This window comes from Takifugu rubripes, chromosome 4, assembly GCF_901000725.2.
Source record: "Takifugu rubripes chromosome 4, fTakRub1.2, whole genome shotgun sequence".
In the NCBI taxonomy this organism is placed as follows: domain Eukaryota; kingdom Metazoa; phylum Chordata; class Actinopteri; order Tetraodontiformes; family Tetraodontidae; genus Takifugu; species Takifugu rubripes.
In genome coordinates this window covers 4392945-4410198 of record NC_042288.1, presented here as the reverse complement: position 1 = coordinate 4410198, position 17254 = coordinate 4392945, and the positions used below count along the sequence as shown (strand labels likewise).

The 17254-nt window shown below is 40.9% G+C and overlaps 2 protein-coding genes and 1 long non-coding RNA gene across 5 annotated transcripts in view; 2 read left to right on the top strand and 1 right to left on the bottom strand.

Moving 5' to 3' along the window:
• The first annotated feature begins 6585 nt into the window (after positions 1-6585).
• On the top strand, positions 6586-7629 carry LOC115249643 (putative nuclease HARBI1). The gene is made up of 2 exons (XM_029835642.1): positions 6586-6896; positions 7316-7629. The coding sequence occupies exons 1-2, from the start codon at positions 6593-6595 to the stop codon at positions 7624-7626; spliced, it is 615 nt and encodes a 204-aa protein (XP_029691502.1). The 5' UTR covers positions 6586-6592; the 3' UTR covers positions 7627-7629.
• A 1882-nt stretch (positions 7630-9511) lies between these two features.
• cyp26c1 (cytochrome P450, family 26, subfamily C, polypeptide 1) lies at positions 9512-14391 on the bottom strand. 2 transcript variants are annotated; one of them, XM_029835675.1, is made up of 6 exons: positions 14166-14391; positions 13342-13566; positions 12677-12952; positions 11809-11967; positions 11225-11584; positions 9512-10773 (listed from the first exon to the last, which is right to left on the bottom strand). In XM_029835675.1, exons 1-6 carry the CDS (start codon positions 14355-14357, stop codon positions 10417-10419), a joined length of 1569 nt encoding a protein of 522 aa, XP_029691535.1. In that variant the 5' UTR covers positions 14358-14391; the 3' UTR covers positions 9512-10416. The 2 variants fall into 2 exon arrangements, with proteins under 2 accessions (XP_029691535.1, XP_029691536.1); XM_029835676.1 differs by having other exon boundaries at positions 11225-11422.
• A 109-nt stretch (positions 14392-14500) lies between these two features.
• Positions 14501-17254, top strand: part of LOC115249657 (uncharacterized) — a 22799-nt gene continuing 20045 nt past the window's right edge. For both annotated transcript variants that reach the window (XR_003888346.1, XR_003888345.1), the window contains exons 1-2: positions 14501-14618; positions 16804-16924. This is a non-coding gene — a long non-coding RNA (uncharacterized lncRNA). The remainder of the gene's footprint in view (positions 14619-16803; positions 16925-17254) is intronic.

The window sequence follows — 17254 nt, the reverse complement described above, 5'->3', positions numbered from 1 at the left end:
AAACACGTAGGCGGCGATAGCTTCCATGTTCACTGGATGACTTGGATGTTTTGTCCAGCAAATCACTCACTGCTCGCAGTATAGCCTCGTTTGACTTGGCTGCAGCGTCTTCTGCAGGGAACAATGTGCTGAGGTTTTCCACGGGCTGAGCTTCAGCTGGTGACCGCCCAGACACAGGTGCTTTTGGATCTGTGGTAATAACGGGCCATGGCCCCCCAGTAGGAAACACTTCAGGGGGAACCATGTCACCTTTCACCTCTTCCTTGCATTCACATAAAACATGGTACTGGTTGTGTTGCAGGTTGAAAATTCGACCTCTGACGCGCACACGTCCCAAACACTTCACTGAGTGCATCGTCTCTTCAATGGTGTCCGTGGATACATCTTCTTGAGTGATAATCATGACCACATGAGCCTCATCTAATGTCTCTCCACGGCACCATCCCTTTAGCTCTGATACTAACTCAGCTTGAGTTCCCATTTTATGTTTAGTTAGCACAATTTACTTAGAAAATGCTAATTTTCCTTGAACACATGCAAAAACCCAAACAACAGTAGAATAACACAGTAAAATTACAAAAATCCCAGCGGTGCCTCCATTTTATGTAGCGCCTCTCTAGTGTATTTTACTATTTGAGAGGTGGCTAACCTGAGCTCTTTCTAAAATATGAAATAATGAATAAGGTTTCTGCAATGAACTTAAACCAAGGAATTCAAAGACCAACACAGTTTTAGTGGAAAATAAAAAATAAAAAAGATTTACTCAACCATAGATTCAAGAAAATTAACATTTGTAAACAGGCTTCGTTCACATATGCAAAATATGCACAATACACAGTTACTGTGGGGCCCCCAATAAAATAAAATAGCCGGCAATACTTAAGTTACCGTAGCAGGCCTGGTTGCAGCTCGGGTACGTGGTAGGCTCCAACGTGTAGCTGGGCCTCAGGTGTTACCTCAGGTGAGAAAAATTACTGCTGAAACAGGGGAAGGGATGCTCCAAAGGAAGGCAGGAAACTCCGGACTCAGCTCCACACCAGGTCACTCCACCGCGGACGACGATCCACCTCTGCTCGGCTCCACCAGGTTGCTAGCCGCTAGCTCGTTAGCCAAGTTCAGAGTTAGCAGCCACTTAGTCAGCAGCTACGTGCACTCTCCTCTTCGTCCGTTTGTCGTATCGAGTTCTCCACTCAACACTTACTTGAAAGTCATCACTCAGTCTTCAAAAAGAGTTCTGGTCGAACACTAGAATGACTATAATGACGAACTTCTGTTACACTTGATCAACTTTTCCGTTTTTTCCACGCTCTCTCCTCTCCTCCCACTCTTCTCTTTTTTTTTCCTTTTCCCCGTTCCGCTCACCTCCCTCACACCTGCGCATCAGCTTTTCAAAATAAAATACATTTTGTTCCACTTGTCTATTTCTTCTGTTTCCCCGGGACATTATAACATATACATTCACAGACAACGCATCAAACATGTAATATGCATCTTGGAAAACACATATACTACACAGAACTCACCCCCTACCGCTAAATCACTCCATCATACTTTTAATCTGAAGTGGCCTTTTAATTACTAACTTATTTATCATGAACTGTTTCTTTTTAGCTCTAACTGCTATTTATTTCTTTATTTATTTTAACTGATGTCTTTTCTTTTTAACACGCCTGGTTTTACCCAGGGCTACACTATCTTGGTCAATCTGAAACTCAGTCGCCAGTTTGTGGTGAAACTTGATGCTTTAGATGTTGGCATTGATGCTCCTCTCTCAGTGAGATCCCACAGACCAGAAACTCCATCCCTGCACTTTCTTTAGCCGTCGGTTGACCCCTGCTGAATGTAACTACGATGTGGGTAATCGGGAACTCCTTGCTCTGGTCCTGGCCTTGCAGAGGTGGAGACACTGGCTGAAGGGATCGGCTCAGCCATTTGCGGTGTGGACGGAACACAAAAATCTTGCCTATTTCGAGTGACAAACGGCTTAATTCCCAGCAAGCCTGTTGGGCACTTTTCCTTGGGCATTTTCATTTCACGCTGACCTACCGGCCTGGATCCCAAAGTGTTAAGCCATACACCTTGTCTTGCCAGTTCTTGCATGATCCCTATGGTTCAGAGCCTGTTCCAGTCTGTGGCCGCAGCTACCTGGTCGGTGGAGAAGGTGTAGGAGGCACAATGGTCTCACCCCAGTCCTGCAGGTACTTTACTCAATTGGCTGTTCCTCCAGATGTGCTGTAATGGGGGTCATTCCTTCCAGCTCATCTGCCACCCAGGCCACCTCCGGACCCTCCAACAACGATTCTGGTGTCCTTCAATGACCCCAGACATTAAATCCTTTTTCACTACCTGCCCTGTATGTGCTTGAGGGCAGTTTTCTACCCGACCACCCACTTGACTCGTCGATCCGCTCCTCATCCCAAGAAGCCCTTGGACACACATCGCTGTGGATTATGTTACCAGGCTTTCTCCATCAGAAGAACACACCACCACCCTGGACTGTGGTCGATCATTTCTTAAAAGCAATACATTTCATCCCTCTCCCTAACCTTCCCTCTGCTGCTGAGACCGGAGACCTTCTGGTCAACCATGTCTATCCCCTCCATGGTTTCCAAAGGGACATTGTGTCTGCTCGAGGGCCTTAATTCGCGTCTCAGTTCTGGAAGGCCTTCTGTAAGGTGTTAGGAACTACACTGAGCCTCTCTTCAGGGTAAAATCCTCGGTCAAATGGCCAGACTGAGAGGGCCAATCAGTCCTTGGAGAGTGCCATTCATTGCATCTTAGCTTGTAATCCCTCCTCCTGGAGCTCTTTTCTCTTTCCTGGAGTATGCCCACAACTCCCTTGTGTCTGCCTCTACTAGGATATCCCCATTCATGGCCTCCCTGGGGTATCAACCCCCATGATTACCCCGATAAGCCAGGTAGGTCACCAGGGCCCAGTATTTCAAAACTCCAAATCCAGATCAAAATGATCCGGATTTGTAAATCCCCCTATCTTGGTCTGTGGATCATAATAATCTATCAATCTATCAGGATCAAAATGATCCTGATCCACCTGGATAGGGATTTCCAAATCTGTCCTTCCCTCTGGATCATTGCCAGGAAACAGGAATTGATGTGTTTAAAAAGAAAATAAAGCGCCATGTGTCAAACTAAAAGTCACATTTTATTTAAAGATTTTACCACTATCTACTTAGATGTCAATGTTATAACTTTAAAATAGTAACTCATGTTACAATACATCACTATAATTCTCAACAAATCAATCCTGAATATTTTATTAAAAAAAACAAAATCAAACAAAATCAAAATTTCAAAAACAATATACGTATCATGACTTTTTACTCATGTCTTTTTCCAAAGTGAAATGAAACTGTATTATGTTGAAATTGTCCCATTCTTTATGAAAAATACAAATTAACCATGGCACTTCTGACTGCTCTCCCAGCTGGTTCGTCAGTTTGATGTGGTTGTGGTGCCTCTATCAGACCTTCTGGAAGTGGAACATCATCCTCCTCCATGGACACTCTTCTTTTTTGTGCTATATTGTGCAACACAATACATGCACAAATAATATTGCAGGCTTCTTTGGGCTCCACTCGGAGATAATTAAGGCAGGAAAATCTCCGTTTAAGTATACCATTGATGCGCTCAATTGTCCCCCTTGTAGATGTATGAGCATAGTTGAAATTTTGTTGTGAGTTGCTTGTGACTGTTGCAAAAGGTGTCATCAGCCAACGACGAAGAGGATAACCACTGTCACCAAGGAGGATTCTGTTTGGAGTGTTTTGTTAAAACCGGTGGTATATGTGGCTTTCTCTTAAAATCTGAGAATCGTGTACAGACCCCGGCCATCATACAACACAATTTATTATCTGGAGGTCAGCATTCCCAATCAACTGCACATTTACAGTATACTATGGCGCCCCTTCCTGTTTACAAATTCCCACTCTCTTTCATGAGGGGCTTGAATGTGTATATGTGTGCAGTCTATCACACCAATAGTGTTTGGCATTCCTGCTATGGAAAAGAACTGTTTTTTGTTTTGTGAAATTTCTTCTTCATTTTCAGGAAATTTCACATACTCATTTAATAAACTTGAAAGAGCTCTTGCCACAGAATGCACCACACATCCCACTGTTGATTTTGTGACTCCAATGCTATCTGCAATAACTTCAAAAAACGATCCACTTGCAAAAAAACGAAGAGCAATCGACACCTGTTCCTCCATAGTCAAGGCATGGCTCCTCAGTGTTGGTCTTTGAAGATGAGGGCGAAGAACATCACATAAATAAATAATATCCTGTGTTCCTTTGTTGAGTCTGATCAACCTGAACTGTCCACCAGCCAGACCTTGACCCAAGCTGCTGATGTGAGGGTGTAACCCTCACCACAACCATCACCCTTGACGTGCCGGAGCAAAAGGCCAAAGAGTCATACACAGGATCATGCCTACTTAAAGCTGCTGAAAGTTGAAACGGAGCGAGCGCAACAACAGCTTGTCCTCACCAATGAACAGATTAATTTAACAAAATTGAAACAAGAACAGGTGAAACTGCAAATTAAATTGCTTGAAAAACAATTAATGTGAATCACTTTACAGAAAAGTTATTTAATTTGTGTTCCAATGGAATTCTGAGAGCAAGTGTTCAGTTCTTTTTTGATTTTAACGGTCATATTTTTGTTACAATAAATGCTGTCTTGCAAAATGTATATGTTTATTTTGGTACATCACTATATTTCAAAAAGCTTATTTCTATTTTACAACTTGAAGCATAATAGTCCCTTTTATATGGAATGTAAAATTACACAAGTATTTGAGTGACACACATGCTAACAAAATGCTTTAAAATGACAAGACTGTTGTGATCAACTATATAATTTTGATTTTTAGTGTTTGAAGTCACATTGACTCAAAATAACTGTCTTAGAGACAACATTTGTGAGAAATTACTATTTTTCATATGTAGGATTATTTCCAAATCCACCTCTGAGGTGGGATCATTATAATCTTGATTTTCAGGATCAAAATGATCCGGATTTTTGACCAAAGTTCTGAAATACCCAAATGTGGCAAAAATCCGGATTTATGGCAGGATTGGATTTACAAATCCAGATTCAAATCTTCAGGATAAATTCTGCTTTGAAATACCCAACTTTGGATCAGATCAGAGAAAAATCCAATCCACCTGGATACTTCCTGTAGGATTATTTCTGAAATGCTGGGCCCAGGTCTGTGTGTTTGGGTTGTGTCATTCTCTTTATCCACTAGGGGTGGTGGTTCACCCATCTCTCGTGCTAGCTGCCTCCACACCTGCGGCTAATTGGAGTGATTAAGCAGACAACACCAGCTGTCCTGTGTCAGATTGTTTCGACTTTGCCAGTGGTAATCCAAGGGTTTCTGACTCGTAGTTCTTGTGATTCAGCCTTTGACTAACCATTGTTTTGTCTCTTTTCTTTAGGTCACCACGTCTTCCCTTCCTGACGAGCACCGCACTCTTTCAGCTTCGCACATCGTCCACCGGCACACGAAGAATTCTTTGCTATTGTAAATATTCGTAAATAAACAATTTATTCACTGTAAGATGCATGTAAGTATGCATTATTTGGTCCTGCCTTGAATTTTGGCGGCAAGTCTTAACAGGTACAACAAGATCAGGACAGGTCCAAGTCCAGAGGCTTGTGGAACACCATGAATAACCTGATAAAATGAGAATAAAAACTGGAATCTATCTGAATATGACCTGAACCAGTTTATTCCCAGTGACCTGCTCCAGTCTCCTGGGCCCAGTATTTCAGAAATAATCCTACAGGAAGTATCCAGGTGGATTGTATTTTTCTCTGATCTGATCCAAAATCGGGTTTTTCAAAGCAGAATTTATCCTGAAGATTTGAATCTGGATTTGTAAATCCAATCCTGCCAAAAATCCGGAATTTTTGCCACATTTGGGTATTTCAGAACTTTGGTCAAAAATCCAGATCATTTTGATCCTGAAAATCAAGATTATAATGATCAAACCTCAGAGGTCGATTTGAAAATGATCCTATGTATGAAAAAATATTAATTTCTCACAAATGTTGTCTCGAAGACAGTTATTTTGAGTCATTCTCATCACAATGTGACTTCAAACACTAAAAATCAAAATTATATAGTTGATCACAACAGTCTTGTCATTTTAAAGCATTTTGTTAGCATGCGTCACACAAATACATGTAATTTTACATTCCATATAAAAGGGACTATTATGCTTCAAGTTGTAAAATAGAAATAAGCTTTTTGAAATATACTGATGTACCAAAATAAACATATACATTTTGCAAGACAGCATTTATTGTCACAAAAATATGACCGTTAAAGTCAAAAAAAGAACTGAAGACTTGCTCTCAGGATTCCATTGGAACACAAAATAAATAACTTTTCTGTAAAGTGATTCACATTAATTGTTTTTCAAGCAATTTAATTTGCAGTTTCACCTGTTCTTGTTTCAATTTTGTTAAATTAATCTGTTCATTGGTGAGGACAAGCTGTTGTTGCGGTGTGTGGTGGGGCATGGGATTGGCTAAAAAGGAGTAAGTAGCAAATAGATTGAGCAAAATGACAGCACTAGTGCATGTGATGCAACAACGTCAGAGGCAATACAAGCCTCGGCAATATACTGAACGACCAAATTTACTTCTGCAGTACTCTGATGAAGAACTTTATTCAAGATATCGTTTCAGAACACAGGATATTATTTATTTATGCGATGTTCTTCGCCCTCATCTTCAAAGACCAACAGTGAGGAGCCATGCCTTGACTGTGGAGGAACAGGTGTTGATTGCTCTTCGTTTTTTTGCAAGTGGATCGTTTTTTGAAGTTATTGCAGATAGCATTGGAGTCACAAAATCAACAGTTGGATGTGTGGTGCATTCTGTGGCAAGAGCTCTTTCAAGTTTATTAAATGAGTATGTGAAATTTCCTGAAAATGAAGAAGAAATTTCACAAAACAAAAAACAGTTCTTTTCCATAGCAGGAATGCCGAACACTATTGGTGTGATAGACTGCACACATATACACATTCAAGCCCCTCATGAAAGAGAGTGGGAATTTGTAAACAGGAAGGGGCGCCATAGTATACTGTAAATGTGCAGTTGATTGGGAATGCTGACCTCCAGATAATAAATTGTGTTGTATGATGGCCGGGGTCTGTACATGATTCTCAGATTTTAAGAGAAAGCCACATATACCACCGGTTTTAACAAAACACTCCAAACAGAATCCTCCTTGGTGACAGTGGTTATCCTCTTCGTCGTTGGCTGATGACACCTTTTGCAACAGTCACAAGCAACTCACAACAAAATTTCAACTATGCTCATACATCTACAAGGGGGACAATTGAGCGCATCAATGGTATACTTAAACGGAGATTTTCCTGCCTTAATTATCTCCGAGTGGAGCCCAAAGAAGCCTGCAATATTATTTGTGCATGTATTGTGTTGCACAATATAGCACAAAAAAGAAGAGTGTCCATGGAGGAGGATGATGTTCCACTTCCAGAAGGTCTGATAGAGGCACCACAACCACATCAAACTGACGAACCAGCTGGGAGAGCAGTCAGAAGTGCCATGGTTAATTTGTATTTTTCATAAAGAATGGGACAATTTCAACATAATACAGTTTCATTTCACTTTGGAAAAAGACATGAGTAAAAAGTCATGATACGTTTATTGTTTTTGAAATTTTGATTTTGTTTGATTTTGTTTTTTTAATAAAATATTCAGGATTGATTTGTTGAGAATTATATTGATGTATTGTAACATGAGTTACTATTTTAAAGTTATAACATTGACATCTAAGTAGATAGTGGTAAAATCTTTAAATAAAATGTGACTTTTAGTTTGACACATGGCGCTTTATTTTCTTTTTAAACACATCAATTCCTGTTTCCTGGCAATGATCCAGAAGGAAGGACAGATTTGGAAATCCCTATCCAGGTGGATCAGGATCATTTTGATCCTATCCTGCAAGGTTTTGAAAAACTGGGATAGATTATTATGATCCACAGGCCAGGATAGGGGGATTCACAAATCCGGATCATTTTGATCTGGATTTGGAGTTTTGAAATACTGGGCCCTGGAGGACCTGGATGCTCTGATCATAGGCAGCACTGAGGTCCAGCAGAACCAATACATAAAGCAGCCCAGTGTCTGAAGCACTCTAAAGATCATCAGGGACTGCTTTGTTGTGGTGACCTAAATGCTGATTGGAACATCTCAAACAGACTGTTCCTCTGTAGGAGGTCCAGTAACTGAGTCACCACCACCTTTGAGAACTTCAGTACATGGAAAGTTGCATGGATGGGTAGATAAAATTAACATTTTTAGAGTGATTTATGCCTATTCGTCATATAACTGTCTAGTGTAATTGTCTTGGGTTCCTCAAGACTGGAGTCTTGGGCCAAACATGCTCTTCCTCTTGGTTCTATATGGAAAAAATATGGCATCTTTTTTTGAGCCATTAGAAGAAATAGTGGCTATTTCTTGATTATTTTGCTGAAGTCTAAGGGACCTCAAAAGATGGTTTGCCTTAATCTTTCTAAACTTTAATGAAAATAAAATTGTGAGGCTGCTCCACCTCATGAGAATGGACCACAGCAGGGCTTAGGTTATAGTTCCTGCTCTACGTACAAACATATGGTGGTCCTGGGTTCCACACAGAGTCTGTCCTGGCTCTGTCCTGCAGGAAGAAAACTCCTTTAGAAATTCAATAGCCTGAGAGGACCAGTTCTATGGGGACCAGAATGTGACTAAAACGGGCTCAGTTTATATAAAGTCCATGTAATATGGAGCAGCGGTGCTTGGGCTCCTATTTCTGATGTAAATATTACATCTATATTTCACGTGAGTGCAAATAGACTAAAGAAAATACCAATATGAATGAAATTTGTATGAAATGCATTTTAGAAACTGGCAAAAAACTTTAGTTTTGACATATCTCAAACTAAATGCAAACCAAAACAACAAAAATGTATTCTATTGACAAAAATGTCTGAGATAACCAAATATAAAGTACAGTAAGTATCAGTCCAATTATAGAACCTAAAGAACTGTAAGGTGGAGATTAAGGATTCTTCATGATCATCATCTTCATATGCAGAAAGAGAGATTGTAATCCAGCTCATCAGTAACAGTTTCTTACCAGCTGAGTCGTGCAGGTTATAAAACCTCAAATTTAGAATGAACCGGACAATACTTTATGTTCCTACATCAAGAATTTGAAATGTACTGAGTACATTTTATTAAGCAAAAGTTGCACATATATAAAGAACATAAAACACAGAACAAGTCATGACGATTATGTTATTACACTCTGCGGCAGCTACATGTGATACGCTCAACATCGACACACTTAAAGTGGAGAAAGTGCAATCTCCTTCCATTCAAACCAAAAATTCACCAAACATCACTAACAATCCTAGAATAAACTAACTCTACACATGTCTACCTTCTAGCAGTGAAAAAAGAACTTCTGACAACAGGTTAATAATTCTTTATCCTTCTGCATTTACATATACAGCTTCTTTAAAACTTCTTCATTTCATATGCATGATAGTGGTGTTAACAATGTGCCATAATACATTCATATTCAACAGTTTGAAGGCTTTTCATTTCCATGCAGAGACTGATTCCTGCCACACTTACAATGCCTTTCTTAAAGGCACTTCCAAAATTGAAATGTAAAATGTTTCTCAGGCAAACCTACACCGTAGTTTTTCCGGGCACTTTCCAGATATGCATGTGTTGGTTCTTCATCCAGGTCACACTGGTTATGGTCACACTGCAGAGTAACCATAACCCTAACTCAGAGTAGGTAGTTAAGAGAGGAGACAGTTTCCACGTGACCGGTTAGCACTGTTTCAGTCTTTGGGTCACAAATTTGTGCCAACCTCACCTGAGGGTGACTCAGCACTCCCCATCATTGTACTAAACCTGAAGAGGGAAGGTGACATTTAAAAAGAAGTCCAGCAGTCTTAAATGTAGCCTCGAGACTAGAATGAGTGGTAGCTTAGTCAGAGGACTGAACCCATCCCATTTTACTGTGTGGAGTAATGGCAAACAAAAAACATTGCAACTGCTACATTTATAGATTAAAATGATAATATGTAAATATGCTGAAAAAGACAGAATGAAGGTCAGAGAACTCAGTTTTGCCCAAATTGGTCCGATGTCATCGAAATGGAAGATGGTGTGTTGAATGTCACACCCCAATGTGTGAATAATTCTAGCACAGAGGATAAAACCTGGGAAATTATTATGAAATGTTGAAAATTTGTGAACAGACAATGAAGTGCTCCAAACCAGGATGCGGACCCTGGAACATCAGACCCTTCAAGGGTCTGACAGTTTTATCCACAAACAAATTCTAAAGTTACCTCTTTTTTAATGATCTATCTCATGCAAGTTTTTGTACATGAAGTTCACATGCAGCCCATTTACAGGGTGCACTATCGGTACAGTCTGCATTTTGGGGAATTTCTCTGTGGCCAAGGTCCATTTACACGTCCTGATCAGCTCAATGGTCAGAGTTTTTAGGATGATCTGTGCCAACTCCTTGCCCACACAGCTTCGGACACCACCACCAAATGGAACATAGCTGAACCGAGATGAGCGGCTCTCCACCTGGGCTGTTACAAACCGATCTGGGTCAAACAGCTCTGGGTTCTGGAAGATCTCTGCAGTCTCATGGGTGTCACGGATGCTGTACATCACAGTCCAGCCTTTGGGAATCTGGTATCCCTGTGAGATGACAGAGAATCACACAGTATGTTTTGTCAAATAAACTGTTGACGAAGGAACAACCATATTGGCACACTGTACGTTATAAAGCACTCTGGGAATTTGTCTCAACTTAGCATTTACACTTACAGGAAAAAGAGATTTGACCAAATTCCTAAATTTACAAGGAAAATAATCAACTTTAAGGCAAAGTTGCCAAATTTTAAGAGATAAAGTGCACAATATTTCAACTTTGTTCAGTACAAAAAAACTTGTTTTCAAAACTCCTGTTTTGTTCCTGTTTTTTTTTTTTTTTTTTGCAATTTGATACAGTAAAACCTACATTTAAAAAAAATGTAAAGCCGAATGAGATTAAGGTGCCCTCTGCTTCTATAGATCTATAAAATAGCTTGAACTTAAATCATTTCAATATCAATAATATAACACCCAAAACTGCGAGTCTTCAACTTACATCCAGTTCAAAAGTCTGCAGCGCTGTCCGGTAACCTCCTGAAACAGGTGGCAGGAAACGGAGCACCTCTTTAATGACACAATCGATGTAGTGGAGCTGGTTCAGTTTGTCCAGGCTCAGATTTGAAGCATGGCACTGGGACTGTGGAAAAGTGCCTCTCAGAAGGTTGGTCGACTGATCCTTTTTCTGCCCACAGGCCTGTGAAGGCAAATTAAGGGAATTGTAGCAGAGCTTCTGTGCCTCAAGCTCCACCCTGACCCTCTCCACCACCTCTGGGTGGTGAAGAAGCTGAAGAACCAATGAGGTGGCCGCACTAGCTGTGGTGGAATGAGCAGCAAAGATCAGCTCGACTGCTGTCTCCTAAATTGATAAAGACACACAAACGTCGGAACTGATCCATATCAGCCACTCAAAAAGCTACAAAATCTGTGATGCGGACTGACACACTAAGACTGTGTGTGTGTGTGTGTGTGTGTGTGTGTGTGTGTGTGTGCGTGCGTGCATGTGAGTGTGGAAGTGTGTCTGTGAGTGTTTGTGTGGGCGGGGGCATTACTGAAGCTGACAAACATTCATCCCAGTTGTACCTTAAGCTCCTGGATGCTGATCTGCTGGCCCTGCTCCTTGGAGGTGGACAGCATGTAGTCAAAAGCATCACGATATTCCTCCTCTTCCTGCTGTCGCTCCATCTTTTTCTCAATAATCTTCTCCATATTTGCATGAAGGATTTTTCTGGCTTTGATCCCCTGACAGAACCAACACATTAATCAAAATCTGACTTTGTGTGTTCAGCCTAGTGTAGCGGTTTTGCAGCTGATGCTTCTGCTAAGGTTCCTAGGATAATGACTATGTAGAGATTTGGCCCTGAGGTGTTTTGGGGTCAATGGTAATGACTGCACTTCTGGTCGTTTAAACATCTGTATTTATAAAGACAGTTGATATTCTTACATGATCTTAGAGTATCATTTAAGGGAACAGAAGGCTGGAACAAAAAGTGACCTCTGCTGTACTCCACATGTTCACGATAGATCATTTCAAATCGATCCAGTGGCCTGTGTGGTGAACAGATAAAATGCAGATCACACCAAGGATCTTGTCCTGAGTTGGGGAATTTGGGCTCAAACATGATTTTGTGGCTTCTCGTGGATTTTTTGAAAATAGAAAGTTATATCAGACTTCTTCCATGATCCTGAAATGATCGTAACCCCTCACATGTAGCTTGAATAGAAGCATCATCTCAAAAAGTCCTTTAATCGACTGTTCTTCCACTGATGACATTGTCCATCAACACTGTTGGTCATGTTTGTTGTTTTGCCAAACTATTTCATGTAACATACCTACAGTGAGCATTGATCTGTTTCCAAAAAAAGGAAGAAAATGTTTCTGGATAAAGACAAAAGAGATCCACAGCTGCTCATGCATTTGTTGGGTACTTGTGAAGTTGTTAACTCTCACCTTGCGTAGCCCACTGAACGGAGCATCAATCGGGAGTGAGAACAGGTTGCTCATCAATTGTCCAAAAATCTGCGCCAAGTAATCTATCCTCTCCTCTTCCAGATGCAGACCCAGCAGAACCCCGATGGCAATACGGAACGTCAAAGACCTGGTAGCGGCGTAAACATCAACCGAGCCTGGCTCGGCGCACCACTTGGCTATTTCAGACTTGATAACTTCCTGTAGGCGGGGCAGATAGGACTCCAGAGCCTTCCGGCTAAACACTTTAGCCAGGATCTTTAAAAGGTGAAATAAAGAGTTTCGAATCATAAAAAGATCTGACTGCAGCCAAAAACTAAAAGCCAATGACAACAGCCAGCTGGATAAGAGGCCAAATGTCCTCAGACATTTGTTTTCAGGATTGTAATTCATACAAGAACAGTTGCTACACTGGCTGAAAACAGCTGGTGACATTATTTCAAGTTCAACGTGAGTACGAGTTGATTCAAGTCCTTCAGCTGAACCACTGCAAAAATCTGGAGACTAACTGGCAGAACTGTAGGGTTCAACTAACTTACACACAGTGATAAAACACAAGTGCACATCCTGCCTTTTAAAACTAATTCCATGTTATTGTTGGATATTTCCAGATAGTTCCAGATATGAACAACTTTGTGCTTGTATACCTTCCTCTTCCTCTTGTGCAGCTCTCCAATAGAGTTGACCAGTGCGTTCGGTCCCAGGATGATACGGGTGCTCTGTGGCCACTGGGTGCACACTAGGCTGTGTTCACCCAACAAGATCTTGCGTATGTTTTCCGCACCTGTGACTCTGACGAGGGGCTTTCCAAGTAGGTGTGTCTTGAATACATTTCCATGGCGCTTTCTTCTCGAAATGTGGAAGTTTGAACCCTAAAAGAAATGCAGATTTTGTAGTATTTTCCTTAAAGTGGATGATTGTATTTTAGCAGTTAAAAAGTTAGCAGTATAAAGAATGTAACATTGTTATTAATCTCTTTTAGCATGAAATAATCACTAAACCAATGAAATGATTAAAATGGGCCAATCCACATGAGTAGGAATTCATATATGTCCTGCCACAAAACGTAATAATAATGAAAATTTGATGATCAATGAGATGAAGCTTTAAAAGGTCTAACTCTATGGTAAATCTAATGTTAAATGTTTATTCTACTACTTCATACATTTTGAATATTTTTAGATAAATATGCAAAAACGTCTTTATGCTGGATGACCACCAATGGTTTGACTTTATTTTATTACAAATCCTGATTTTACTGTGAACTGTTTAGAGTCGGCTGGAGAAGAATGAGAAAAATAAGAAAAATAAGAAGAAGCAGAAGAAGAAGGGGTTAAAACGTTTGAATTGCGCACGACGCGTCAAGTCTGCACATGTCGCGTTAGGTAGGCCTGCGCAGGAATCTGTGGGTCTCTCCAAACAATCAATAAGCAATTAAACTTTCAAATACCAAAGTCACTTCTTCTCTCACCTGAAACAGCCACTGGAAGGTCTCCCCGACCAGCGGCCAGCCCATGGAGCCTTTGGGCAGCGGCAGCTCGCACCTTCTGTCCCGCGTCAGGCTCCAGCGGAAGCTCCATAGCTGCCGCGTTAACGCCAGCAGCAGCAGCAGCAACAGCAGCGTCGTGAGCGCGGTGGCCAAGGCCGAAACCAGCCCCAACATCGTTTTTCCCAGCTTCCCAATCCACTTCCCGGCATCAACCACCTGAGTGAGACCGCGCGTCACGTCTCTGCGCTCAGAATTTCTCCTGGAAAATGAGGGTGAGTTTTGTTCCGTCTGCGTGAGGAAGCGCAGCTGGAATGGATGGAAAAGTGTCTCAGAAGCCAATCAGAGAGCCGCTGGAAGCTGTTATTACCGACGGCTAGAAGAGAATAATGACAGTAATCAGACTGAGTCCAGCGCTACTGACTGCAACAAGTACAGGTACTTCAAACAAGACTAGTAGTGCGAGTGCGTTCCAAAACGTTCCAAATATCGTCACCTTTTAACCACGTGACCACAGGTTAAATTGGCACGTTATTTAATAGAGTAAAGACCGAGCACCATTTCAGGTTTAAAATAACACTCAAAATTACACTAGCTAATCGATGTATGGGTCGATAGATGTTGGATGGATGGATCGCTCGATCGATCGATAGGTGGATGGATGAATGATGGATGCATCAATACGCCTTCATTTCGTAGTTTTCAACATTTTCAACCACTTTTTGGCGTGCACATGCCGTCTTGTCTACTAGCCAGGTACAGTTTGAATGCCCGAGGTGCTGGTACTTTAAACACCAATAAATCTGTATAATATAATATAATGAAGCTAATGCGTGTTCGTGCTGCTACCTACCTCCGAATTCAGCGCAGAAAAACACGCAATCAGACGTAACCCGCTTGTGCGCCCGCAGCCCGTTGCCCGAGGAGGGCTTTATAGAGGCTCCGATATGATCCACCTTCAACCCGTGACGTTAGTCTGAACATGTTAATGAGACTCGCGACGCCGCTCTGTGCGTGCGCTGGGGTTTAGAGAGACGGAGGGATCGAAACAGAGAGAGAGAACACACAGAGACAGACAGGGAGAGAGACACCATGACCTATGGAGAGAAAAAGAGAGAGAGATGGTAGAGGCAGATCCTTATTTTTGAGAATCCATATGGGGGAAAAAATTCTTCAGGTGAAACCAAAATAGAAGTGTGTATTTTTCATGGATCACAATAATCAATAAAAAATTAACAGTTCAAACAAGATGAGTCAGTTTTCATCCTATTAAAAAGACAGCTCCACACACACACACACACACAAACACACGAATAAACACACATCTTTGTACTAACCCTAACCCTTTTCTATCTTTGTGATTACTCTTACAGTAGAATATGTTTTATTGTACCGTATTTTCTGGACTATATGTCGCTCCAGAGTTTAAGTCGCACTAGCCAAAAAATGCATAATAAAGAAGAAAAATAGATATATAAGTCACACTGGACTATAAGTCGCATTTTGGGGGAAAATTTATTTGATAAAATCCGAGACCAAGAACATACATTTCATCTTAAAAGGCAATTAGCATGGATTAGCAATAGGGTTACGGTATGCTAACGTAACAAATTCAGCTACATGACCTACAACGAACTGAGTACGTTGTGGGTCATGTACGTAGTTGTGGGTCAGTATGTAGTGCTTTGTTAACGTAACATATGCTTTGTTAACGTAACATATTAACAGTTATTCAGATAACTATAGCATAAAGAACATCGGAGCAAGTTTACCAATCAAGTCTAACTACATAGACCGCTTCTTCTTCTGCGTCGCTAAAGGAACTCGTTCCTCAGGCACACACGCCTAAAGAGCCATCTTGTGGTTGTCAGTGTGAAAATAATGAACATGTGAAATTCCGTAATAATGTATTCATTTAAGTCGCACCCCCTGACAAACTATGAAAAAAAGTGCAACTTATAGTCCGTAAAATACGCTACTTATATAGCAAGTATACATGCATGCATCTTGGTGGTGTGACCTGAGTTCGTGGTGTTAGTTTCCTTGTTAAACGAGGCAACAGAATTCTTTTCTGTTTCTCGATGATATTGAACAACTGTTTGTCTTCCAAACACTTAAAATTCCATCCCTTTACCCTTTCCTGTTCCTCTTGGAGTTGTATGAGGAGGAACTCCCAAGTGTCACAGCAGCGTAGATCCCATCAGTCCTTTGTCACCACTTGCTAAACTGTGATGACTGATACTCTCATCTGCTGTGGAAAACTGATATTTGTGATTGATATTGATATTGATTTTTGTTAAATGTTCAGATATTTATAGTCTTTCACACCAAAAGGAATGAACTCAATCAGAAAAAGAAGAAAATCATTTTAAAAAAATTTAAAAATGTCTTGGGTTGAATATTTGAGGGAGTTTTAGGTAGTTACAACAACATCATTGTTCTTCATACTATATTATTCCAGTTCTGGTGTGTGTGTTTTTGTGTGAGTGTTTGTGCTTGTGTGTGAAGATATATGGCTGAGAGAGCCTTTAGATATTATGATCTAGCTACTGTTCAGATTGAACTTTATGTGCTGGTAAGTGACTAACCATTCAATTCATTTTGTCTCCATATATCAAAACAGTCGGAATCAATAAAATCAGACGTTTGGATGGAGACTGTAAGATGAAGCGCATTGGATTTGACCCCAAGGGCAACCCTGGGGGATGAGGGGACTACCGGAGGTCCACTTCCTTTTCTTTCAGGTGACGCATCCCACCAACTTCATAGGTTAGGTATCAAGTTAGAGCCAGGGGCAAGAGGTCATTGACCCCGGCTACTGAACAAAGGTTTCTCTTCTGTTGCCAAAAGAATCAACTTTATTCAGAACAACGAAATGTTCCAGTATAACCAGTCATTTGCCTTGTCTACCCTAGTATAACCAGTTCATTTAACATTTCCTCTTGTCAACATATGATATTCCATCATAACAGAAACTCTGTGTGTGTGTGTGTGTGTGTGTGTGTGTGTGTGTGTGTGTGTGTGTGTGTGTGTGTGTGTGTGTGTGTTTGTTTGTTCCCAGTCTGAGGACACAG